General features: G+C 38.1%; 1 protein-coding gene across 2 annotated transcripts in view; it reads left to right on the forward strand.

Annotated features, from left to right (window-relative positions):
• The window catches only part of Ethr (ecdysis triggering hormone receptor), a 119,193-nt gene that overhangs the window by 37,881 nt on the left and 53,584 nt on the right, over nucleotides 1-27,728 (forward strand). For both annotated transcript variants that reach the window (XM_073079856.1, XM_073079848.1), the window contains exon 2: nucleotides 26,930-27,432. In XM_073079856.1, the coding sequence (XP_072935957.1) occupies nucleotides 27,006-27,432 (427 nt within the window). In that variant the 5' untranslated portion in view covers nucleotides 26,930-27,005. The remainder of the gene's footprint in view (nucleotides 1-26,929; nucleotides 27,433-27,728) is intronic.

The raw sequence follows: 27,728 nt of genomic DNA on the forward strand, positions 1-27,728 counted from the left end.
GACTAATGATCCTGATCCAGTAAACTAATCTAAATTTATTACTCGTCAGCTTGGCCGGGGAATCAACCCCGAAACTTTTTCATAGCAGACTGGACCCATTGGCGCCCACGGAGAGACCTACTCTGGCCTACCTGACTATTTCTGGCCTAGAAGTAAGAGAGAGAATCACAAAATTAACATTATGGTAAAAGAAATTTTCTGGAAAGTTCCAACAAACAATATTGACAGCGCCCGTCTAACTAGTTTGACGTCATCGCAATCAATGACGTTGCAAGCAAATTGCGTTTAAGCGATGCATTACCTCTTTGTAGGTTAAATGCAGTTAATGGGACGTACAGTCATTGTTCAACGCTTTTATAGGACACTTTGTAGCTGAATTACCTACAAGCTTGTATTCTACAGTTTCTTTTTTAAATATAGAAGTCGCTCATGGAAATAAAATCTGTCCGTCGCATCGTTCCGATCCGGTAGTGGTTTAAGAAAAAATATTGTAACTGACAATTTGTAAGTGCCGCCGTTGGCCTATACTAGTTGACCCGACAAACGTTATGTTGCCATATAAATAAAAAAATGTTAAGGGTGAACAACCATTATCACTTAGAGGTATGAAAAATAGATAGTAGCCGATTCCCAGACCAACTAAATATGCATATAAAATTTAGTGAAAATCGGTAAAGCCGTTCCGGAGGAGTACGGTAACTAACATTGTGACACGAGAATTTTATATAGAAGATTTCATTTCACAAATAAGAATCCTTATCTGAGGCTACAATACACACTATACCTATCCGAGGCGTTTAATTTTGAGATTCTGAAGGTGGTAGAACCCTTTGTGGTTCGACTCCGGCGACACCACTGCCACTCCTATTTCTGCCTAATAACAGCAGTGTTAAGCGCTGCTATGTTAAGGTTTGAAGGGTGTGGTAAGAGAGACATACTTTTCCGCGGCGTTCCAGCTTTGTCCTCGTCTCCTCGTCGCATCTGTGGCCGACCTCAGGTAGGAATTTAATCTTACCTGGGGTTGATTGCAGATGTCCATGTGTAAAAATGTAGTATTTAATAATGAACACATTGTTTTTTATTTTCTCTGATTTCCTTACCATGCTCTTTGTTTAAAAGCTTTCCATTAGTATAAAAGCTTGTAGGTAAGCTCATTGTTAGCTGCGTCTTGGCTTGAGAAGCTTCGTTATAACCTTTAAGGGAATGTAGGGCAGTATTCACTTAAAATCAAGATCGTAGAGTCCTTTGTGGTTACACTGTAGTGGTACCACCACTAAATACTATTACTAATCTTTAGGCGGTTAGGTTTTATTATTATTACTATTATTTTCTAATATGCATAAAAAATTTGAACTGTTGGTCTCGGTGTCTTAATTGGAGCGTCTTAAGTTCGAATCCCAGCCCTAATTTTTAAAGTAATATGCGAAATATTTATCAGTGTGCGTGAGGTCTACTGATCAGGAATTGGCCAGCGCGATGGTTTAAGGCTTAAGGCCCTTCTTAATCAGAGGCCAGACCCGTGTCCAGTAGTGGGACAGTAGTCGGTCGAGGACCATCTAGGGACATAATTTTGAAAAAATTACAGCATTTGAATCCCGGACTCCCAGTTGTAGAAACCAAATGAAAAACCACTATACTATAACTGTTTTTTATAGGCGTATACAAAATAAAAATATTTAATTTCATTTTATAGTGCAGTCATTAACATGAAAACGGTTTTTATATGGTTAAAAAGTTTTATTCATTCCCTTCTATACCAAAAGGCCACTTCATTAAGCTCGTTCGCGGCTCCAAGAAACGCAAAATTGGCGGTGTCGCAGACCAAAAAGATACGAGTAGATAGAGCATTTCAAACAACATATTGAAGTACACTATTGTGCTGATTTTTTCAGTGCACATGTGTTCAAACTTACATTAATTTAGTGCTCTAAATATATTGTGCATAAAAAGCTTATATTATTATCATTGTTTTTTAATGAAAGAGAACTAATGAATGCAATGTATAGTTCGCGTAAAACTGCTAGTCCGCTCTGAATATAGAAATGAGTCGCGTCGCCATAGCAAAGTGTAAGACTCCACCTGCTCGCAACAACTTCAAAGCGGGCTAGCAGTTTTGTGCGGACTACACCCCAGTAAGTGGCCACTGCTGCCCATGGACTTCTGTTATTAACCCTAATTACCATCGGAGCACCACATGCACTACTCTCTAACATATCTGTGATAGCGTGTCTTTTCCTGACCACACTACCAACAGTCTCAAAATCAAACCACACTACTTTAATGTTATTTTCTAGCCGTTGTCTATCCGTTTTTAGTCTAAGGGCAGTAGTACAAATTTATTTTATTGCACCTACACCCTCTGTTCTTTGGGGCAAGATGGGCGATTACTTTTAATGGTATGATCTACTTCGCGTAGACCAACTATCGTCTGATATAGACTTTGGGGTCTTAAGGGAAGGTTTAAAATCATTTGCCTAATTATTTTGTGTTTTAAGGGCTTATATTATACACAACACAAGTTTTGTTAACGTATATTACCTTGAATAGCTTAATTTGGCTGAAATGGGTAGCAACCCATGTGTTAGTTTTCTTTATAATATAAAAGTAGCAGTAGGTATAGTGTGCTACCTGATGGTTAGTGGGTTCGTCGCTCATGGACATCTGTAATCAACCCCAGATAGGATTACTTTCCTACTTGAGAACACCCACAGATGCGCTGCTACCCTTAAGAACTAATCTGGAACGCCCCGTAAAAGTATGTCTTCCTTACTACCCCCTTTAAACCAGAAAATAGCATCGCCTTGACGACCCAATTTTGTAAAACGCTTGCGATTTACTGAATCGCTTTGATACAAATATTTTGCTATTCTCCATAGCACGTCAGATTTTTTAAAAGTAGACAACCCTGGAACATACGTCATAAGCAGGTTTTCATATGCTTTCTCATTATGTTTGAGCAAGTGCTCTGGTAGGATGTGAAAGGGATTTTCTCTTCCGTAATGATTTTCTTTCATTTTCGCTTTATTTATTGAACCGTAATAAATAAATCCGTTCATATGTTCACATTGCATAAAATATATTAAAATTTTGGTGGTACGGAACCCTTCGTATGCAACTTTAACTTGCACATGGCCAATGGTTTATAGTTGACAACCCTAGAACATACATACGTCATAAGCAGATTTCCATATGCCTTCTCATTATGTTTGAGCAAGTGCTCTGTAGGATGTGAAGGGAATTTTCTCTACCGTAGAGATTTTCTACATAGCTTAAGCATTGTAATGAGAACAGTTTTGAATATATTTTTAGGGTTCCGTACTCAAAGATTAAATCGTAACTCTAAGCTTCCGCTGTCTGTCTGTCTGTCCATCTGCCATAGGGCTCTATCTCCTGAAACATAAGCAGATTTCCTATTATTGAAATTTCGTATTATACTCATATAAGGGTGGCCACTATAACACCAAATAAATAAAATAAAATAAAAATAAATAAAATACCACCAAACACTATAAATAAAAAAGTTGAAAATAAATGGGGGTCGCCATACAAAAACCAAATGCATTTACTTAAAAAATATGAACATTTTGATGGTACGGAACCCTCAGTGTGCAACTGACTTGCACTTTGCCAATTATTTAAAGTTGACAACCCTACAACATACGTCATGAGCAGATTTCCATATGCCTTCTCATTATGTTTGAGCAAGTGCTCTGTAGGATGTGAAGGGATTTTCTCTTCCGTAGAGATTTTCTTTCATTTTCTACAAAGCTTAAGCATTGTAATGAGAGCAGTCTTGAATTTCTTTCTTATATTTTTCTATTTTAATCGTATTGTGATACTCGCTTTTGTTTTAGGATTTGCTTTGAGTATTAGCTTAGGTAGGTACCTGATTTGTATTTCCGGCTATTTTGAAATTTAAATTATGACTTAATTAATAGTTCTTGTCTTATTTTGTGCTATTTCTACATTTTGTAAAAAAAATATTAATGTTTATACCTTTGGGCGGCCAAAATGTATTGCTATAAACACGGACGAAGCTGGAACGCCTCATGTACCTAAGTTTCCTTAATTACCTATAGTCACAGATTTTAAAGCCACCATACCTCATAACAGCAGTGTTAAAATTATCTCTCTAGTGACATTTAGTTTCTATGCCCTTATTTTAAATTAGAACATAGCTGCCCTTGCTGTTATAAGAAAGAAATAAGGTGCCGGAATGCCCAACACATTCGCAGCCGAATCCCGAAAGGTGCTAGCATATTTAAATAATACCTAAACTTCATAAACATTACGTTTGTGAACTATAAAAACTAATATTTTTTCCAAAACACAGGAAGTTTCAAATTTATACTAATTCCAATACGTTAAGCGTATGACAGGTGACATTGTGTTCGAAATTTAAAAAGATACAAATCGTCTAAATGTACAAGGATGACAGTTTTGACATTTTGACACTAAACAAGTGTATATCCAAGATAATTATTGTCACTAGTCCAAAATATTAATACTTTTTGACGGACGGATTTTTTTAGAAATAAGGTTGACATTTTCGTGTAGTTTTTTGTTTGGTTACGCACAATTTATTGTCAACTATCCAAATTATTTTAGATATTCGGTTACCAAAATTGTTACAAAAACATTTTAAGCCTCTTATACGTATGCTTATGGTGTTTTAATTGGTAATACGATATTTGTGTCGAGTATATTAGGACCAAAATAGAGCTACTCTTTTCCCGTCAAGTTGTAAACGATAAATGCAAAGTTGCACCTGTTCTCTCATTCATCATCATCATCATCATCATCATCAAGCCATTACTGTCCCACTGCTGGGCACGGGTCTCCTCTCAGAGTGAGAAGGATTAGGCCATAGTCTACCGTGCTGGCCAAGTGCGTATTGGTGCTCTCATTAAATTACTGCTAATTAGAAAAAAAAAATACTACATTTTGTCTTAATATAATTTTTAAACAGCAGTGGAAGCTTAGTGGTTAAGAAACTCGGCCTCTCGATCGAGGGGTCCGAGGTTTAAATCCCAGGCACGCACCTCTGATTTTCAAAATTATGTGCGTATTAGAAATTAATTATCACTTGCTAAATGGTAAAGGAAAATATCGTGAGGAAACCTGCATGAGAGATTTATAAAAAAAAATCTCTAAGATATGTGAAGTCTTAAGTATACGTACTTGGCCAGCGCGGTACTATGGCCTAATCCTTCTCATTATGAGAGAAGACCCGTGCCCAGTAGGACAGTAATGGGTTAATGATGATGATGATTATAATTTTTATAATTGGCTAAACTTAACTACTTAGTTATTATTGTGGAGCGTGGCAAACAAGACATAGCATATACATATGCTCGAAAAACCCTTACCCTCCACGGTCACATTAAAGTACTTTAACACTGACAGAACGGTCAGCTTAAATAGACCTTATTTAACTTAGAAAACCTAAGAAAGGATATTTGAAAATTCATCCATCAAGCTGAATAGAGGATCAAAGCTTAACTCATAGTTCATGCTTTTAAAATATAAAAACTTCATATTCACCAGATTCAATTTTAAAAAAGCCAAACGGTTCAACTTAGTCCTCAGGATTAGCTACGCACTGTAGCCTACTCCAGGCACAGCTACTTAATATAGCATAAGATGAAATTATAACATAATGTAATGAAAGTTTAAAAAAAAATGAATCGTTCAAGCTTTTAAAATATAAAACTTCCTATTCACCAGATTAAATTTCAAAAAGCCCCACAGCGCTGTTAGAGTTCGAAGCTTATGATACGCAAGAGCGAAGCATAGAGAAGCAAATATTTGTCAGATGCGCTTCGGAAGCTAGCTGCTTAGTCCATTAGTGGAGTACCGATAAATGTTGACAGAGGGCGCTCGAGTTCGAGCTTGTTAGTCAATGCAAACTTGGCTGCATTTTTAACTGGGGATAGCGATGCTTTCGGAAAAAGATCGATTCTTGAATCGATTCGAATTGAAGTATGATAAATGGTATCACTCAAAATTAGAGACTTAATGAATCGATTCTCCAAAAATCGATCTATTTAGATGCGAAGCAAGCGAAAAAAGGTCATCAGGACCAAACAATCACTGATATACGTATCCATCTAAAAATATCTATAACACATTTGTTTATATTTAATCAACTTAGAAAAATCGAATTTTGATTTTTTAAAGTGAAATATAGAAAAGTAAATATTTGTCAGATGCACTTCGGAAGCTCAGCTGCTTAGTCCATTAGTGGAGTACACGGTAATGTTGACAGAGGGCGCTCAAGCTTGTTAGTCAATACAAACTTAGCTGCATTTTTTACTGTTTTTAGAAATTGCCCTTATGTTTCCTTGCGAAATTAAAGTTGCAAATAAAAATTCGGTACGAAGTCCATTATACTTGTAAATGGTGGTAGAACCCTTTGTGGTTCGACGATGTCAGCGTCACACCTATTTCTGCTTAATAACAGTAGTGTTAAGCGATGCTGTGTTCTGCTTTGAAGAGTGTGGTTAGGAAGACATACGAGTACTTATCCGAGGCGTTCCAACTTAGTACTTAATGGTAGCAACTCACTTCTACTCATAAGTAGGAATCTCGTATCTGCGTTTGATTACAGATATTTATGGGTAGCAGTAGCGACTTGCATCCAGATCAAATTATGGAAGAATGTAATTTTACTCTTAAAAGTAATAAAAAAGCTATAAATAATACTTAGGAAGTATCAAGATTCAACGCAATATTGTTCATTGTCGTTAAAACGAAATAAAATTTTAATGCGCATATGACCATCCAATCAATTTAATTATAAATTAGAGTTAGTGACAGTCATTTTATCTTTATTAGTCATCAAGGAAACATTGATTATTAAAACATTTTTCTTAATATTCTTAATGTGTAACGTTTTCAAAGAATTTCATACAAATCCTAATAATAGTTCGATTATAATAAATTTATATGAATGTGTATCATTAAATAAATGAATAAAAATAAATAGCACATAATAATATGCTGTATTTGTTATCAATAGTATAGTTTTCATGTGCAATGAAAGCACAAAGCTAGTGGCTGCAGTCACATAACACCTCTTAAATGTTGGCAGAGGGCGCATTGAGACTCAGCGAACTTTTGTACCGCGATACAAATAAAAGGTAGTGGCTAATCCGCATAATCCGGTATTAGTTTTTATTTTACGTATTATAATGCGGATTTATTTATTTTTCTGTAACAACAAACTTTTGTTTCACATTACTTTAATATTAAAATTATTATTTTTATATGTTATTTATCTCCCTCTTTTGAAGGGGTAAAGTATATGGCATGCGGACCTAAGTCAAGCATGACACATTAAATAGAGTAGGTTGAAGAAATAGATGATGACGTAAGGAATTTGCGTGTTATGCGGCAGGTGTTGAGGATGGTAGCTTTCTGTAACAAGTGATGTGAATGTGTTGGCATTTGGAGGATATTGAGGCTTTGTGTGAGGGTTTTGGGTATTATACCAGTGGACGATAAAACTATAGGAACGATATGAACAATGCGCGCTTTCCATTGGGTTTTTAATTCAATGGCTAGGTCTTGATATTTTGTAAGCTTTTCCGAAATTGTGGACTGTATATTATGGCTGTTAGGGATGGCTATGTCAATGATGTAAACAATGTTACTTTTCTTATCGTGCAAAGTTATATCAGGCCTATTAAAGTGAATTGTTTTGTCGGTTATTATGGTCCGGTCCCAGTAAATTTTGCAAGTTTGATTTTCTAATATTGTGGCTGGTTTATACTTATAATATGGATTCTTTTTAAGAATGAAATTATACCTATGCGCTAAATGTTGGTGAACTATTGCAGCTACTTGGTCGTGACGATGTTTGTAATCAGATTGTACTAGGGATTTACAGGCACCGGTAATATGTTGTATAGTTTCTGGAGCTGAATTACAATGTCTGCATAAGTCTGAGGGTTGATTGGTGTCTTTAATGATAAATTTCCTATAATTTTTAGTGGCAATTATCTGATCCTGTATAGCGAGCATGAAGCCTTCTGTCTCGGGAAACAGTTCCCCTCTCATGAGCCAATCGTTCGATTTTTCTTTATCGACGTAATTTTGACTCAGATCGGTTCGGTGTCTTCCGTGCAAAGATTTACCAACCCATTTCGCTATTTTTTGGTCTACGGTAATAAGAGCTTCATTAGACTGTGAATTTGTGTTCTTTAAGTTAAGTGGTGTGAGTCTGCTATCTATTTCGGCTACCTGTTTGTGAAGAAGTGAATGTTGTGACTTACTGTGAAAATAGTGTCGAAGTAAAGATATCTGTTTATTATGTAAATTTTGTATGTCTATTATGCCTCTGCCACCTTCTTTGCGTGGTAATGTTAGTCTCTCTATTGAAGATTTGGGATGGTGTTTTCTGTGCTTTGTCAAATGTGTATTTATTGTTCTTTGTAGGTTCTTTAGATCGGTTTGTGTCCAGTTAATGATTCCAAATGAGTAAGTCAGGATAGGGATACTGAATGTGTTAATAGCTTTGACCATATTTCTTGAATTAAGATGAGTTTTAAGTACTAGGTTAAGGCGGTGTTTGAATTTATTTGTAAGTTCTGCTTTCGTTTCTTTTTGTAGTATTTTCCTCGACTGTTTAAATCCTAAGTATTTATAGGCACTGTTTACATCCATTGGTTCAATATCCTGGCCGGTCTCTAAAGCGTATTTGTTAGTTTCTATGTGTCCTTTGTTTATAGATAGAATTTTGCATTTGTCAACGCCAAATTCCATGCAAATATCTGTAGAAAATTGTTGGGTCAAATCTGCTAATTGGAAAAGATCGTTTAGATTACCGGCGTATAATTTAATATCGTCCATATACAATAGGTGCGTTAGGGAGAATCGATTGTCAGTAGTTATTAAATTATATCCGGCAGTACTATTATTAAGAAGTGTAGAGAGTGGGTTTAATGCTAAACAAAACCAAAGCGGGCTAAGCGCATCCCCTTGAAAGATGCCTCGAAGAATGCGAATTGGATCAGTTGTAATTGTGGAAGAGGGTTGTCTAATTTTGAGTACGGTTTTCCAAATTTTTTCATGGAGGTTTCTAGAAATTCTACAATACTTGGGTTAATTTTATAAAGTTGAAGGATCTGTAATAACCAACTATGCGGAACGGAATCGAAAGCTTTGCAATAATCTATAAACAGGGTGTGAATATCATGTTTTTTGGAGTAGGCTTCGTTAATTACTATTGCATCTATTGTAAGTTGCTCCTTGCATCCTTGGCTGTTCTTTCTACAGCCTTTTTGCTGTTCTGCAAGAATGTCATGGTCAGATAAATGAGAATAAATCGTCTTACTAATACAAGCAGTTAGGATTTTATAAATGGTTTGTAAGCAAGTTATAGGTCTATATTTCGAGGGGTCTTCTGTATTATTTTCTTTGGGTATCATATAAGTTATTCCATGTGTGATGTATTGGGGCATTAACTGCGGTGATTGAATGAATTTGTTAAGATGGTTATGTAAATATGGATAAATGCTAGTGAATTTTTTATACCAGTAATTGTGTATGTTATCTGTTCCAGGTGATTTCCAATTATGTGTGCTTTTAATTACATGTACGAATGTTTCAAATGTAATGTGTTCGAAAATCATTTCAGGAATGTTTTTTGTTGCTTCCTTAATAACATTTATCCATTCTGCTTTTAGGTTATGCTGAACAGGATTTTCACAAATATCACTCCAAAATTTATGTAGATTTTCCGGTGTTGGTCCTATACATTCTTGTCTTGCATTTGAAGTTTGTTTATTGTATGTAAGTCCTCTATAAAAAGCTTTTTCTGTGCTTGTGAATTGTGTGTTTTGCTTCTTTCGGGCGGTGCATGTAATGTATCTTTTCAATCTACTGGATGCTGTGTTTAACTTTTGTTTTAAAGTGTCCATGAAATGTTCTAGTTCAGTATTAATGTTTTCGTATTGAGCATGCACCTGATATTTTTTCTTTATTTTTTCTACTGCTGTCTTAATTCTATTGGTCCTATTTCCACGAATGTATTGTGTAAGTCTGCCTATTTCTGCTCTATAAATATCTATTTTGCTCTCGAGTCTTCTCTGCCATGGTGGCCTTGTGTCTCTCCTAAGGGTTCTACTCGTAATAGAATTAATTTTGGTGCCATTGCATATTACAGCTGTGTATGCTGCTGAGTACAAAATTGTTTGAAAAGTTATGAAATCTTGGTCATCAGTTAAAATAGCGGGTAAAATATTCTTATTTATATAATCAACTATTAAAGCTAACTTTTTGGAAGATTTTTGTGTAGGTAAGTATGGTCTCATTGTAGGATCTGTATTCTTAAAGGTATCTAACGCTAAATTAAAATGTTCTTTAATTTTCGCGTGGTCTATATGATTTCTATGGTTGTTTGTATGAATTTCTTGTTCTGTAGAATTTGTAGGTATTACTTGTGAATGTTGTGGAATGTCTTCGTTTGTCGTTATTTCTGTTGTGTCTGTAACTGGTTGTAATAGTGTATTCTGTACGTAATTTTCGTTAAACTGTGTGAAGGTGTTTGATTTTTCTAATTGTGTTTCAACGGTATGTCTTATTTCAAGTATTTTAGCGTCAGTTAACATTTTGTTATTCACTATGACTCTTCTTTGGTCAGATATTCTTTGTTCATGTGTGCTAAGTGTGGGTAGATTTGAATGAATTTGTTGTATAATTTCTTTCTGTGTGCTGTCATATTAGTTTCTAGTTCTGTTATTTCATAATAAATGCGGAGTATTGTCTCATTTATTTCGTCTGACCATCGCATCCTAGCTGATGTTTGTGTTAGTGAGGGAAGTGGTTGTTTGTTTTGTTGCAAATATGTGGTAACTTCATCTTTTATTTCTTGAAGTGTGTTGGTCGATAGTAATTTATTGTTAACTATGGCCCTGCGTTGATCTCCTATGTTTTGTTTGGATGCACTCATTTCCGGGTATTTTTCTATAAGGCTTTGTGTAACGAATCTAAGTATCCTCTCGTATGCGTTTCGAGTCTCGTTGTGATGAGATAGGTGCGCCATATGAATTATTATTATTATTTTTAGTGTTTTTATTTTCTATTTACAAACTACAAATCTATATACAATATATACAAAAAATATGATTTAAACAAAAAAGAAATATTAAAACTTAAGGAAATATAAAAAAATACATTTATTATTACTTATACTATTATTAGTGACAATAAATAAATTATGTTATTAAAATGGTACGAAAAATTGTAAATTTACATACAATTTGATTATTTTAAAATTAAAATAAAATTAACGTATTTTATTCATCGATTCATTAGTAATTATTGTTTCCATAAAATAAGTTTTAGTACAATTATTATAACGTTGTATTTTTACGCAAACAACTTATGGAGAAATAAAAACAACCGTTTCACGTATGAACACAATTAGTAACAACCCATGGTTATTTTTATGTGTGTCACAAATCCACCGATTTAACGACCAATCGTCAAAACGATATGGCTACATCAATCTGTTTAATACGCGACTGCATTAAGCCCAGTAAGATATTTCATAAACGACCGAATAAGGCACTTGTTTTATTGCAAACGATAGAATAAGATGCTTTGAAAAGTTGCTGAGTGCAATGTAAGCGAGTTAGAAGTTTGACTTCTTACAAATAGACACTATATAAAAAATATGGGAACGACAAAAAATATTATAATAATCGCCATTTAAATATAAAATTCTTTCTCTAACTTACTTTCTGTGCTTTCTTTTTGCTATATATATTCCATAAAAGTAACACAAACGTACAAATTATTTAACCTTTTATTTTCAGTTTCAATCAAGATTTTTTTCTTCTTAGATTTTTAATTTTTACGTGAACATAGTTTTAAATTCTTTATCCATTTTAAAACAAAATTAACGCAAATTGTTGTTTTAATCAATATCATTGTTCATTCATTAGAACATCATTTGCTTTTTCGTAACTCGCTCTATGTCTAACAAGTCAATGAATCTCGGTTTCTGCGACTGAAGGCGGATATAAATTTTATTGGCATTGATTTAGGGCGGCATCTGCCTTATCAGACGATAAATTTTAAGACACCTTTATTATCTATTTTCAGCATAACCCACCCCGACTATTATTCAGATCATTTTCTGTTTAAAAGAGTTAATCAAGTGTGAATTTCTACAAATCGGGAATATCAGAACAAAAACTATTCGAATCAAAGGGATAATTTAGTATTCAAATAAAGTCTAATTTTTAACCTTAAAATTTAGTTTTGAAGTAATTTACAATTATATTAGATCCGTGCACCAGCAACACTTAATAAAAATAGAAGTTTAAAAAGATTTCTATTTTGGTTGTACCATATTATTGATGTGAAGCCATTCTTGGGCTTCGGTGGAAGGTTGGGTATTTCCGTTGACATATGAGACGAAAACGAACGATTAATCCTTAGGAATAGCAATGTACCTGTTATCTACTTCAGGTAGATACTTCTTCTATAAGGAGTTAGTTACATATGAACATGGGCGGCAGTGACCACTAACCGTCAAGTGGATTATCACTATCTAACCGGATAATAAGTGTGATTAATGTTTTTATTATCACACTTTCAACTCAAAATGTTAAACAATTTAAATATTTCACCTTGTTTTACAGATCATATTTTTATTAATATTCATCATATTATTTATTAATATTGAAGTGTATACTTCCCTTGGCCGGAGTTATACGGATCAATAAGCACGGAGTGCATAACCAAATATCAGCATTTTTTACTATAAATATTGAAGTGTATACTTTTCGTGGCCGGAGGTATACGTCGGCCGGCGACACAGCAACGCACTTAAGTGTCGTTGTTAACAAGCAATCGAGATCGAATCAATGTTTTGTTATGTATTATCGATCAGTTATTCTTGATTAAAATTTTCGATAGCTTTTTGTGGATTAGGGTTGAAGACCGCAGCAGTTATGCAGTTGTATGTGTATCTTACGACTTTTGTGATGAATTTTATAGGAAACATAAACTTAATCCAATCCTTTTATCTCTTTTAACCGACTCCAAAAAAGGAGGAGGTTTCTCAATTCGACCGTACATATGCTTTTTAGGTTTGTCCGTGGATAACTTCATCGTTTATGAACCGATCTTGGTCATTTTCTTTACATGTTAATTGGAATTATTTTTAAAAAATACCTTAAAAAACAAACAAATGTTAAAAAAGTATCTTGTTCTTAACAAAACGTTTTCTCTGTCTTTTCGTAAATACTTTGTTGCTTAAAAACATAATTGCTGAGTAAAATTACTACGTTCGAACGAACACAGTAATATTTTATCATAACCTTGGGTTTAAATAATCAAGCACTGATGTAAAACAGCAGAACTTAAGATTACTTTGCTTTAAAATTTTATAAAAGAAGGTTTTATGAAGCCTAAAAACTTTTCGGAAACCAGAATCCCTAGTGATAGCTCTAAAATTACTTAATTTAATATAAGTTTCGGCTTTTGGCTTTGCTCATTACGCTATTCATTAGAAAAAATATTTTACTCTATAAAAATAAATAATATTGGTGTTAATTAATAATTTCCTATTCTATATTATGGTGAGATAAGGGAGACATATTTTTCTGTCATAGCTTAGTCCTCAGGGCTGGCGGCGCATCTGTAGCTGACCTCAGGTAGGAATCTGATTTCCATCTGGATTACTGATGTCTATGGGCGACAGTAGTCACTTACCATCAGGTGGATTGCATGCACTTTTTCTACTCCTGTATTCAAATAATATATTTTTTGACCGATCAGACACTACTACTATTATCTTTGACGATTTTTTTCTAAGATTGTTAAACATATTAGGTGGTAAAGACCCTTAACATTAAACTAAGAAGTTATTTCGAAGTTACAAATAACCTCTTTAATTGAATTTATTCTCACCATCAAACTTATCTCTTTAAAATCAATTAGTGAAGAAATTTAAACAGTTTTACGGTAAGGCTTTGATAAGGTTTAATTAAAGAAATACCATTGGGAGTGATAAGAAAGAATGATTTGCGATTTTATTAAGAGTAAGAATCCACTCGGAGGCTTAGCTTCTTGTAATTGAAGGACTTTAAATATAACAGAATATTTTATTCAATTCAATTTCTTTTTATCTGATTAACATATTATAATGCAATCTTAGGCCTCAGGAGTGGCAATGGACCTATAATTGGCTTCTGAGATACCCCTTATATTTGTTGGCAAGGGAGAAACCTTGAAAAGGTACCCGGTACCGTGAGAGCAATATCCGGATATATGAAGTTTTTAAGCTACAAAAACCTCTCGGTGGCCGTCCTCAGCGCTATGTGGAGGACGGCCACCGGAGGTTCCTTTCCCGGTGTCCTTCATCTCCAACGGAGTCCACCAAACAGATCAGCAGAGAAACCCCTGTTCGTTGAAATTTTGTGTAACTTCTTTTTCTGCCTAATAATATCAGAGCTTACCGCTGTGTTCTGATTTGAAGATTTTTTTTTTTTTTTTTTTTTTGGCGCCCAGATGTAGGTGGAAAAAGGGCTGACCCTCTACGGAGAGGGAGGAGTAAAAAATGCATCTAAGCACTTACAGGCCGCGACGGCCGGTGCCTGCGTCGTGTGGGGCTGAATGAAAGGTCCTCCTGAAGGGAGGACCATCCCACTAAAAACTCCTTTAAAGGCATTCGTCCAAGGGGACCGTACAGCCGACATCGGATAGCGACCTCTCGTTGCGGAACGAGAGGCGCTAGCGGCGCTCCCTAGAGAGCGACCGCTGGATAGATGACACTGAAGGTGTCAACGTATCGTGAATAAGACTAGAATCGTCGGGAAGACGATTCTCTATGGAGAGTTGTACGCCCCTGTGGGCGGCCAGAAGATTCTCCACATCGGTGGAGAGTTTGTTAGGAGCGTCGGTCAAGATATTTCTTGGCCGACGGCAATTGTAGCGGGTAGGAAGAGGGGCAGCATAGTCCGCTGCACCCTTGATTAAGGGGTTGGAATGATTTTCTGAGCGGTCGAAGAACGCTTCAGAGAATTGTCTAAGGACTTGTTGTATTGGAGCGAGCTCCAGGTCGCGGTGGAGGTCAGCGTTCCTGACATACCAGGGGGCATTAAGTGCCCGACGACAAAAAAAGATTTTGTATGACCTGGAGTTTGTCTAGGATGGAGGGATTCGCGTGAGCAAAGACTGGAGAGGCGTATGTTAACACCGGTCGAATGCAAACCTTATACAGCGTTCGCTTATTCCTGGCTGACAACTTGCTGTGTCTGCCAATCATGGCGTTGAGGCGGCTCATGTAAGAGCGGGCGGTATGGGTGACCTTAGAGACGTGGGGTCTAAAGGTGAGGCCCGGGTCAAGGGTAACTCCTAGGTATTTTACTGTGGGCCTCCATGGAATGGGGGCCCCAAGTAATTTGACGGAGGGCAGGTTGTTTAAGCGCCTGCGTTTGTGGTCGAAGCGCATTGCGGAGCTTTTCTCCGCATTGACTTCGATGCGCCATTTCCTAAACCAATCTCCTAACTCGTTGACCGAGCGTTGGAGTTTGGCGAGGACAGATGACTCCTTTTGCCCTTGGATGTAAAGAGCGGTGTCATCGGCGAAGAGTGATAGCTGCACCCCATTTTTGGGGATAGGAATATCGTTGGAGTACGATATGAATAATGTGGGAGCGAGCACTGAGCCTTGAGGGACTCCGGCTGTTATGGGGCGTGGTGAAGAGAGGATACCTTCGTGCCTGTAGCGGAAGGTTCTGTCCTGAAGGTAGGAAGCCACGATGCGGACTAGGCGATCAGGAAGACCAGATTGGTATAGCTTGTATACCAGTCCTCCATGCCAGACTTTGTCAAAAGCCTTGGCGACGTCGAAGAAGACTGCTAGTGTCTTGTTACGTCTTGGATAAAACCCGCTTGTGATGTACTCGACAATGCGGTGGACTTGTTGGGGGCACGAGTGCTGGTGGCGAAAGCCAAATTGGTGAGGAATGATGAGTGGGGGAGCATCTATTGGAAAGAGGTGCCCTCTTATGTGAACGATCACCCGTTCGAAAACCTTGCCCATTGCATTGAAGAGGCTAATGGGGCGGTGGTTGGAGGGAATATGTTTCGGTTTCCCAGGCTTGGGAATACCGATAACTGTTGCTGTCTTCCAGGCTGTTGGAAAGAAGCTGAGGTCGAGGCAGGCATTGAAGATAATGACCAGAAGGGTCAGTACCTGCTCGGGGAAGTGTTTAAGCGCCAGGTTGGAGATACCATCCGAACCTGGGGCTTTGCGAGGTTTCAAACCGCGGATGACGGTCCGGACCTCGTCTGTAGTGATTTTAATGGGAGCAGAGGTGACAGGGAGAGAGATCTTTTTAAGGACCTCCTCCTCCACCTTGTTAATGTGGATAGGGTCGCACGGTTGAGTGCTGGGGGAGCACTGCGCAGCGATGCTATCTGCGAAGCATTCGGCCTTCTCGGTGTCCTCGAAGGCTATGCTGCCGTCGGGACGCGTGAGAGGGGGAGTGCTAGAAAAGGCTTCGGTACGAAATCGTCTAGTGATTTTGTAGAATGCCTCATGAGAAGGTTGGATATCCTCCATGAGAGAGTTCCAGTTGGAGTCCCTCAGTTCGGCTAGCCGGGATCTGACTTTCCTTTGGAGGGCGTTAGCGCGCCTCCTAAGGACAGGGGTGGGATACTTAGCGGCCCATCTGAGGGCTGCGTTTTTAGTTTGGATTAGCTTCCTGACCTCGCGAGGTAGTTTGCGGTTCGGGACCTCTACCACCTTCGCGTTGTCATGAAGCGAAGTCTGAACTAGCTGGGTGAGTGAGTTGACCGAACTGTCTATTTTGTCCGTGCTAATAAGGTAGCCTGGGGGAATAGCATACGGTGAATCGGGGGCCTCTATGGCCGAGGTGAGAGATTTCTCGTACCCTTCCCAGTTGGTGAAGGTTTTCGAGGAAGTATGGGGAGTTGGATCATAGGGACCTAACTGGAGAGAGACTGGACGATGGTCTGAGCCCAGATCGTCCAATGTTTCGATCGCTCTTGTATTGAGCGCGACGCCTTTGAGTAGGGCGAAATCCAGCACGTCGGGTTCTTGGTCTTCCCGATCGGGGTAGTGGGTTGGCGCTATTGGAGAGAAGATATCAAAGTCCAGTGCGCGGGAAATGGTTAGGAGTTTATTACCGTTGGTATTAGTCAGACGACTGTTCCAAACGGTATGTTTACAATTGAAATCTCCAAATAGTACGACAGAGTCTCCGAGCGAGAGGAGGGCCTCCAAGTCGCTTTGGAGAGGGGCTTTATGGGCGGGGAGATAAATTGAGGCTATGATCAGGGACGGGTGTCCTGTCATGCCTAATTTGCATATGGTGGCTTCCATGTTGGTGAGCTTGGGTGTTTCCAGAGGGGTGCAATGGAATGATCTCTTGTAGTAGATGGCAGTGCCTCCGCCACGACGGTCGTCGGCTCTGTCATTACGTACAAGCGCGTAAGAGGGGAGACTTACGCCTTTAAGGGAGGGCTTGAGGAAAGTTTCCTGAACAAGCAACAGGTCGATGTCCCTGTTGCGGATGAACTCTTTGAGTTCGGGAATGCAAGGCTTTAGACCTCGTGCATTGAAGGAGATAAGCGAGACGCCTTTAGGTTTTTGACGACCGGGACGAAGGGGTTGAGTATGAACGTTACTCATTGAATAGATTTGAACAACGCTAAGTGTTCGGAGTAGATGGCGATGCGCTCCGCCTGGTTGGCGTTACGCATCTTTTGGGAGACGAGTATGATCTCGTCGAGGTCCACGCCCTTAACGCAGTCGACAAGGAACATGATATGTTCCCTTACCGATGCATCTTGGGTGGGACGGGGAGTGGGAGTGGCCTTAGGGGCCGGGGTTGGTGGGGCGGTCGCGGGTGCGACTTTCCTCCAACTCATGGGAGCGGTTGGGGTTTTGGAGGCCCCTAGCCGCGGGAAATTGGTCGAATTGACCGGAGGTGGGCCTGCTTTCGAGGGCTGCTTTTTGGCAACCTTCTTTTGAGCGGGACGGGGGGCTTTCGGGCAGCCACGGTAGTTAGCCGGGTGCCCGGAAGTGGTGCATAGCACGCAGGCAGGAGGGGACTCGTCTTCACGAGTCCTCTTGCACTCACGTGTGGCGTGGGGTTCGAGGCACTTGACGCACCTTGGGGGGGCAGTGCAGTTCGCCGCTGCATGGCCGTAAAGCTGGCAGCGGTGGCACTGGGCAGGGTAACCACGCTTGTTAGGTGGTTCCACCTTGATCTCAGAAAGGCCACAGATTGTGAGCTCCTTCTCCTTGAAAATGTCCTTGGAGGACGGGGTCTTGGCTAGAATGGCCAGGGCTAGAGGGTATTTGACCCCGTTGCGGTTGTACAACTTGTGTACACCTTCCACGGGGAACCCTTGGTTGACTAGATCCGTTTGGATCTCGTCGGTGGGAAGTTCGTAGGGGAGACCCCTAAGGACCGCTTTGATTTTGCGGTCCTCTTCCAATGCGTACGTGTGGTACGGGAGTTGTAGGTGGGTTAGGAGCCTAATGAGGCTCCTGAAGTCCTCTGTGGTGGGGCATGAAACGCGAATAGAATCGCGAAGGTTATGTGCCTTGGTGTAGTGGATCTTTCGTTCCTTGAGGGTCTTGGAGAAGTCGGACCATTTCGACTTATCCCTGAAGAAAATGTGTGGGGGCGGTTTGCACTTGGCAAGTGCCGGTTCGCAGCGCGTGGCTGGCTTGGGGGGCTTAGCCGCGGGGGTTGAGCTCTGGGGCTCGGTGGAGGCTTTTGGCACGGGGGCCAGAGTGGAGGCTTTTGGCACGGGGGCCAGAGCGGGGGCCGCTGGGGCTGGGGTGGCTTCGATAGAGGCCTCGGAAGAAGTCTCACTTGTCGCCTTAGCGACGCGTTTGACCGGTCGTTTCTTGGTCTTCTTCGACTTGACAGGGGTGAAACCCTGGTCGTCGTCGGAGGAGGCGGCGGAGATGAGAGTGTTCTCCGACGATTCGTCGGAGGAGGCGGGGCGTTTTAGCGAGATGGCGTCAAAGTCCATCTCGTGTCTCGGGGTGGCATCAGGGGATGCGGGTGAATCGGTAACGGACAGGGGATCCGTTACGGACTTTAAGGGCTCGCAAAGGGAGCGGAGTTTGACAGCGTCAATGGGGCGGTTGAGCTCCTTGCTCAAGAGGGAGGACAGAGCCTCGAAAAACCTATCCGTTACCATGTAGGCCATGGTAACCAGGGAGATTTGAAGATCTAAGAGAGACGTATTTATCCGCGGCATTACAACTTTGCCCTCAGGGGTAGTAACGCATCTGTGACCGACCTCAAGTAGGAAAGTAATATTATCTGGGGTTGATTGAAGATGTTTGACTGCTGCCGATAAGCAGTACCCACTTATCATCAAGCAACGACTCTATCGCCAACCTCAGGTAGGATTCTTATCTTATCTGGGGTTGATTATAGATACCTATCGGCGGCAGTTGCTACTTACCAAGCGGAGAGATTGCTCGTTTGCTACTCCTATATTATAGAAAAAACTTTTCCATTAAAAAAAGTCCAGGCGTCTGCAATCAAATCTTTCATTCCATAAATTAAAACCATTCAGTTGTTAATTAACAAGTTGCAGGTTATGAAGTAGATTGGTTTTAAATGTAATTAAGACTTTTCTCTGGGCTTGATCAAACTAAATTAATTATATTTTAACCTTATAAAGTTGCGCTGTTGTCACAGAGTCGCTAGTTAGACAAGAAAACTTTCCAGAAACTTCTGTTAGCAACTTTGAAGTTTTGCTACGAACTTTGAAGGTTTTGTACGAACTTTGTTTTTTTAAAGGACAATAAGTGCTTTGATGTTTTTCTAAAACACTACATTTTTAGTAAAAATTAATAAACCTAAAAATTATTAGCCGAAGGGCATTCTAAGCAGTATACTTTCAAAATTACTTTTGGGCATATTTCACCCTGCGGGCTAAATGTGGATCGAATTTCTCCTTCATCTTTGTATTTTTTTTCAATGTTTTTCCAATTTTTAAATGTTTATCACAACCCTTTAAAGTAACATGATTAATTTCTAACACACAAATTACTTTAAAAAACGAAGCTTAAGATTCGAACCTTGGACATTTAGTGAAGACCCCACTAATCAATTTACCTTCCGCATAAATTAAAATCCTCTAGAAGTTAATTAAAACCGTCGGGTATAGGTTACGGTCTAGATTGGATTTAAATGTAATTAACTGTTGGATCCCGGGGGATCGGTCGCTGCAAGTCGCAAGTGGAGTAGTTTTCTTGAACCCTCGTTATTAAGGTTAATTGTTTTAATGGGGTGTGCTGATTTAGGTTTATGGGGTAAACTGTTTACTGTTTTTAAGTGGCAAGATGGATAATGATCTCACACTAGTATTCTATGTTTTAGGTGCTGACACACACACACACACAAGCATTTACGCGCACACACACACACGCGAGCACGCACAAACACATATATATATCGGCGTCGGTATAGGTTACAGATTGAATTTAAATGTAATCAACAGTTGGATCCCAGGGGATTGGTTGCTGCAAGTAGTGGTGTGGTGATTTAGGTTTATGGGGTCTGTTTACTGTTGTCTCCCACAAAATTCTTTGTATAGGTGGTGACACGCACACGCACGCGATATACTCACACACTCACGAAAATAGGCACATGCACGTGCACACACTTACTTACTCACGAGCATATGCACGCGCAAGCAAGCACACACACAGCCGACAAAAGCTGCTACTCTTTATATCTCTCACTGTGGCCAACCCGTGTCAGATTTCAAACCATCAATAAGACTTCCTATAAGATTTAACTGCTACCCAATGATAACGAGGACCGATAGCTTAACGTGCTTTACGAAGCACGGAAGCGCTCGAAACTTTGCCACCCATCCAATTCTCAAATGCGCTTTATGTAGCTTTACTTTATAAGTTAGTTACTAATTATCTATCTATGCAAGCTGCTCTATACGTGGACCTAGCCAAGTAAACTATTTATCAAATTTTGATCGTAAATGATATAAAATTGGATCGTTTTAATTTTTCAAACAAGCAAAACCGGGATTAACTGTTGCCAACCAGAGCCATAAAATTTTTCTACGCAAAAAACCAGAGAACTAAAAAATTACCTTAGGACCGGAAGTAAAGGAAAGACGGAAGGACAGCATTATTTTTCCTGGACTCCCGATTAAAACATTTTAATCATTCTGACCCTTCGTAAAATTGATTGCCGGCCCTTGGGCTATGTAATTGGTATTAAGTACCTAATGGGCATTGAAACAAAAAATCCATCTACTTCTGAAAAAGGTGATTGGGTTATTTAAAACCTTTTCTTCAAACCCGTAAATGTACCCAAATTTCAGCGATAAATTGGTACAATTTATCCAAAGGTTATTTAAAAAAATGTCGCCTTCTAAAAGGGGACGTTGGGTCCATACTAAACCCTTGCTCCGAACCCCGTATTTTTAGCCTAATTTTATCGATAATTGATATAAATCTAAAGAATTATATTTAACTCGAAACAAACAACCCATCGATGGAAAATTATTTCATGTAACACCAATTGATAAAAATCAATGATATCTTTATTTTTTACTTTTCAATTTAGATCCTAAGTAGGCATATGTAATATTGGATAGATTGATTATTAATTAGTAGGAGGGAGTAGCAGACGAGCGTGTAGTGCATCTGACGGTAATCCATGGATATGTGTAAGCAACCCCAGATAAGATTAGTTTTCTATTTGATGTCGGCCACAGATGCCGCTACCCCTGAGCACAAAGCTGTCTTGCAAAAGTATGTCTTCCTTACCACACCCACTCTTTAGAATCGCTTTCTTAGTAGTTACTTCAAAGGTAACAAACAATCTACTTCCGAAAAGACGTCATACGATAGATCCCTACTTCGATCTCCTAAATTTGCCCCTAATCTCAGCAAGACATATATCAGGTAGACAAAGACCAGACAGTTGTTTACCTTGCCTGATTTATAACACAATATTGTGTGCTTGACCTCTGACCTATCTACCGAAAATATTGGAAATCATTTTACTATACTTAAAGGAAAGTTCCTTTATTTTGTTCTTCAAAGTAAGCGGACAGAACACAATAGGCTATCCCAGTTTATAGGGTTCTGTACCCAAAGGGAAAAAACGGTACCCTATTACTAAGCCTCCGCTGATTGTCCGTCTGTCCGTCTGTCACAGGACTCTATCTCTGGAACCGTAATATAAAAAAAAAACTAAAAACTTTGAAATAAATGGGGGCGCCGGTTTATCTATTAAACCGTATTACGTAGACCAATTGCTCGCAATGTTTTCACTTCTATGACTACTATAATAGAAATAAAATAAATTAAAAAAATTTGGTACGGAACCCTCAGTGTGAAAGTTCGACTGGTACTTGGCAAATCTTATATCGACGATGTAGTAGCAATAACTCGTATCTCATATTTTTACAAAAAGCGATTTTTGCAAATTTGGACTTAAAATGACGTATCCTCCTTAAGACACCAGGTCCTTAGGTTCAAAATTGAGCAAAATATTAAAGTGTAGTAAAGGTAAACGTTCTATGTCTTTTTAAAGTACCGATTCTTCTTATGTAAAGTAGAGTTTTTTGAGTTACGAGTTATTGCCAATTCGTCGTCGATATATAAAATTCTCGTGTCACAGTTTTAGTTACCGTACTCCTCCAAAACGGCTTTACCGATTTTCACCAAATTTTATATGCAAATTCAGTAAGTCTGAGAATCGGCTACTATCTATTTATCATATCCCTAAGTGATAAGGGTTGTTCACCCTTAACATTTTTTTAATTATGTGGCAACAACGTTTGCCGGGTCAGCTAGTTATATTATAATATTATGTTATTAATATTTCAAGAATTCATAAATCATAAAAAGTTAACCAGTATCTAACAGTAACATTTAACATATGTTACAACTTTTTATGGCCTGAGGTCCCAACTCAGACATTTACAATTCATGTTTAAACTACATTCTCGTACGTGACTCTCTGGATGTCTAACTTTGGTCATTATGACGTAAGGCTGTATTCAGTATGATATACTTTGGTGAGTTTTGTTATACTTAATCTAACACATAGGTTAAACTATGTAGTGATAGCAATAATAGCCTTGTGGCTAGTGGACAAAGTGAGATTTTTTTATACCTGGAGTTGTCAATCCCTTTGACCAGGTTAATAAACTGTTGTCCCTGTAGTTCCGGGACTAGAATAGGGCTACGGTATCCCCTGCCTGCCGTAAGAGGTGACTAAAAGGGGGCTTACGGGGTTGCGAGCGGCAAGAGTGGGAGCTCGAACCGTCCAGTATGCTACCCCGGGAAGGACGGTATGTGTGGTCGTATACCGTCGTGAACACCAGACGGTGTGGCGAGCGTCAAGCTCACCTGGGTGGAGCCCGACGGGGCACCGCGGTAAGAGGACTCCGGTTGTGTTCCGTCGGAGATCCCGGAGTTCTCCAACAAGCGTTGAGGACGGCCACCGGGGGGGTTTTAGTGCGGTAAAAATCCCACATAACCCGGCGTCGCTCCCACGTCGTCGGGTACCTTTTGAAGGTTTCCTCCTCGTTAAGAAAAACAAAAAAGAAGGTTAAATTATGTACTGATAGCAATAATAGTCTAATGGCTCATTATTACAAGCTTTAGCGATGACGGAAATCGTGAGAAAATCTTCATACCTGAGTTACTAATCCACATATGGCCAGGGTAGTGAACAAGCAATACCCTTGTAACCTGTGTAATTCCAATTGCAGATTGAAGTTCTAATATTTCATCGCTTTAACTTTGAACTATTTTTTAAACTTTGTACCCATTTGCAAAATAATATTATATCTTCATATGTGTTTTTTAACCTATTTTTATCTAAAGCATTCACATTTTTTTAATTCTAAATTTCTTATACATTATTGAGTCCTATAGATTTATTTTTGGACGTCAATATAATCTACCACCTCTTTCAAGTGGAACAAGAAACTCCATAATTTTCACTTTTGAACAAAGTAAAGTACAAATGTTTTAGCCCGCTATTATATATCTTTAGTTATTCATAACTCTAGTTCCGTTAAATATATTTTATACCTAAAACACCGTTCGAACATAATATATCTGCGCTTAGAACAAACGAACATTACAAATACTCGTATGTAGCAACTGCGATTTACATAATCCAACCGTGACACTTTGTGAGATCTAAAACTTTTATAATGATGTCGCCAGAGTGCAAGTGTACTTTGAAATATAAAAGTTTGTGAGCTTTTCACAAATGTTTGAGTTCTAGTAAAATCTACGCTTGGTTTAAACTAGTGTAAGCACAGGTTTATTCTTTTCGATATACGAGTATTTAGAAATAAATGTAAACAAAATTAAATTGTATGTCTGCGATTATTGTTACAATTTTATTGATTTAAAAAATATATGAAAAATAATAACAACATTGTGTGTATAAAAAGTATATATTACATACGAATTGTGCGCTACGATGACAATACATTAATTACATTATTTCTGTACATAAAAATCTGTTTTTTTATGTGCGATATTTTTTTTGAGTTAAATTAAAAACAAATTTGTTTATTTTGATGAAATGTTTTCTTTTTTTTTTGATGAAATGTTTATTTATTAATTATAACATTCGTTTTACACATTTCGTAGAAGCTGCTTTGTAAGCATAAATAAATTTATACTTGTGTCAAGCAGCCCCACTCTTCCATTACACATACATTATTATAATAAACAATAGACTGAGAGATCTAAATTGATTGATAATACAATATTAAAAACTTGATAACAATGATCAAATTAAATTTATAACAGTACCAAATTATTTAGCGTCTTGTCGTGAGTGTGTGCGTGTGCGTGTGTGCGTTCGTGCGTGCATGTGTGTGTGTGTGTGTGTGTGTGTGTAAGTGTGTGTCTGAGTAATTCATGTGAGCGTTGATATGTTGGTGTGTTTTAATAGATTTTCTGTAGTAATGAAACTTATAGATTGAAGCCAATGTGTAACCGTTTTTTTAATTTCATATGAATTCATGTTGTAGATGCCCAGGTTGTTATTTAGTTGATTGTATAAATATGCAGATTGCACCAAATATTGTCTTTCAGCAAATATGGTTTTTGTGCGAGGTACAGTAAAGACTTTGTTTTTCCTCCTCCTATTATTATCTGTATTTTGGTTAAACCCTGCAGTTTTATGTTTACGTAAAGTTGTAGCTAGTACATATAATTTTCGGATGGATAGCAAATTAGATTCTTTGTAAAGATCCTCCGTGGAATATCTGTAGGGTTTGGAGTACATTACTTTAAGTAAACAGCGCTGTCCACGTTCTACTTCTAAAAATTTGGTTTTAGTAGCTCCGCCCCATACAGTTATACAATAGCTTATTACTGATTGCGCTAAGGCCATATATATTTGGTTGAGTAGTTTTTTGGAAGTCACGTCTCTTAGAACTCTAAATATCCACATTAATTTTCTAATTCTTTCGTTAACATATGTTATATGCTGATGCCAAGATAACCGCTGATCTAAAATTATTCCTAGATATTTTGTATATGCAACTTTATCAATTTTTGTACAATTACAATCAGTTGTGTCTACTTTATTACATTGGTGTATTTTAAGGAAAAAATTATTATCTGGTTGAGTTTTATTATTAATAGTAAAGCAAATGTAGTTTGTTTTGGATATATTTAGAGTTAACATATTAATTTTCAGCCAATTTAAAACAACATTAAGACCTGATTGTGCTAGTCGAAAGACAGAACTCCATTTAGAACCTTCAAAAACGATTACAGTGTCATCTGCATATGAAAACACTTTGTTTATTTATTAATCGATCTCTGGTTTATTTCCCTTATCTCTACCATATAGCTATCTCTAGTATCTACGTACTTCTGCATTAGAAGGAGAAGTACAAATTATACATAGAATCCTACTAACAATTAAGCATAGCTATCTATCCTTAATTATTAGTTGAATATAGGCAACGACCACTACCTCACCCAATAACACCATTACAAACTCAACCAATGATATTTTACTGTGAACTCAACACCTAAATATTAGTTCCTTATCGTCCCACTACAGGAGCATGGCCTTAATCTCAAGCTTAAACTGCAACAGAGCTTTGAAAATATTTTAATAAAAGCTCACATAATGGCCTCTTACACCAGTTTACTTCCGCAGCTATAAGACCTCGAAAAGTGGAAGTTTTAATAGGCAACGCCGACGATATTTATAGATGTGGATTTTACAAAGCGATTTTTCGAAAACGAGCGCGTCTTATTCTTTTGTTAAGATATATAAAAATATTTTTCGAAAAGAGCTTCGTTTTATTTGTTTAAATATTTTATCGTTCCTACTGTGTTCAATAATATTAGATTAGAACTAAAAAATCTTAATGGTATGTGAAGTCTACCAATCCGCACTTGGCTAGCGCGGTGAACTATAGCCTAATCCTCCTCATTCTGAGATGAGACCCGAGCCAGACAGTAATACGTTAATAGACTGACGATTGCATTATTATAATAAATAAATTAATAATAACCTAAAGAATGTCTAAATTTATGGATAATTTATAGGCATGAACAATAGATGGTAACGCAATTTCAGGAAATTTTGATGTTAGTTTGACATAACTGGATGATGCACCTTCCAGCATTTTTCAAATTTTTAAGCTATATTTCTATAATAAAAAAAATAATGAACATAAAATATAATTGTAAAAAAAGGCTTGTAAAAATATGCGTGAATGCCAAAAAGTCACTTAAAATGCAACCAATCTGAATTTGTATTTTGCATATGAAGTAATAATCCTATAAACTTTCGTCGAAAAATATAAGAATACTTGTCCCATTCCGCCAAAAACAGTACATGCTACAAAAGGTTTTCAACCCGTATTTTTGTTCCAGATACATCACAACTGAGCCAAGACTGACGTGCCAAAGACAAGCAACCCATCAAAGATGTAACAAGTGTACCACGCACATGATTTCAATAGCCAACTTCACGCACACGAATACGAACTTGCCGATCCAGTACGAAACCCAGAATTACGTTTACAAAAATGATACCCACAACACGCGTCCGGAGAAGATATTCGAGAATGGAACGTTCCAGAACATCGGGAATTCGACGTTCGATCCGAGCGACAACTTCACGGAGTACGCTGAGATACCGTATTACATAAAGGCGACGTCGATGACGTTCTGCATAGTGATAATGTGCTTGGGCGTGATAGGAAACGTGATGGTGCCTATCGTGATACTGAAGACGAAGGACATGAGGAACTCAACGAACATTTTCCTGGTGAACCTGAGTATCGCGGATCTGATGGTGTTGTTGGTGTGCACGCCTACAGTGCTCGTGGAAGTGAACTCGAAGCCTGAAACTTGGGTGCTGGGGAAGGAATTGTGTAAGTACCATGTTTGTTTGGTTTCAGCAATTTTAGTGCTAGCAATACTATGATTGGATATTTAGTACTGTCTATGCATTGAACCTATAGTCCTCCATATGGCTTTAATGATGATTGATAACTATTCTTAATGAATCACATGGATGGTCATAAATATGATTACAGTAGGAATTATTATAAAAATTAAAGTTTGGGCTGTAGGGCGCCAAGAATGTTAGGTACATTTACACTCTCAAAAAAAATTACCTTCCGCAGTGTGGTAAAAATCAATGTATCTGTGAATTAAATTTTGGCGG

The sequence above is a fragment of the Epargyreus clarus genome, unplaced genomic scaffold, assembly GCF_041222505.1.
Source record: "Epargyreus clarus isolate Ecla_fem2 unplaced genomic scaffold, WU_Ecla_fem_2.2 ptg000002l, whole genome shotgun sequence".
Lineage (NCBI taxonomy): Eukaryota > Metazoa > Arthropoda > Insecta > Lepidoptera > Hesperiidae > Epargyreus > Epargyreus clarus.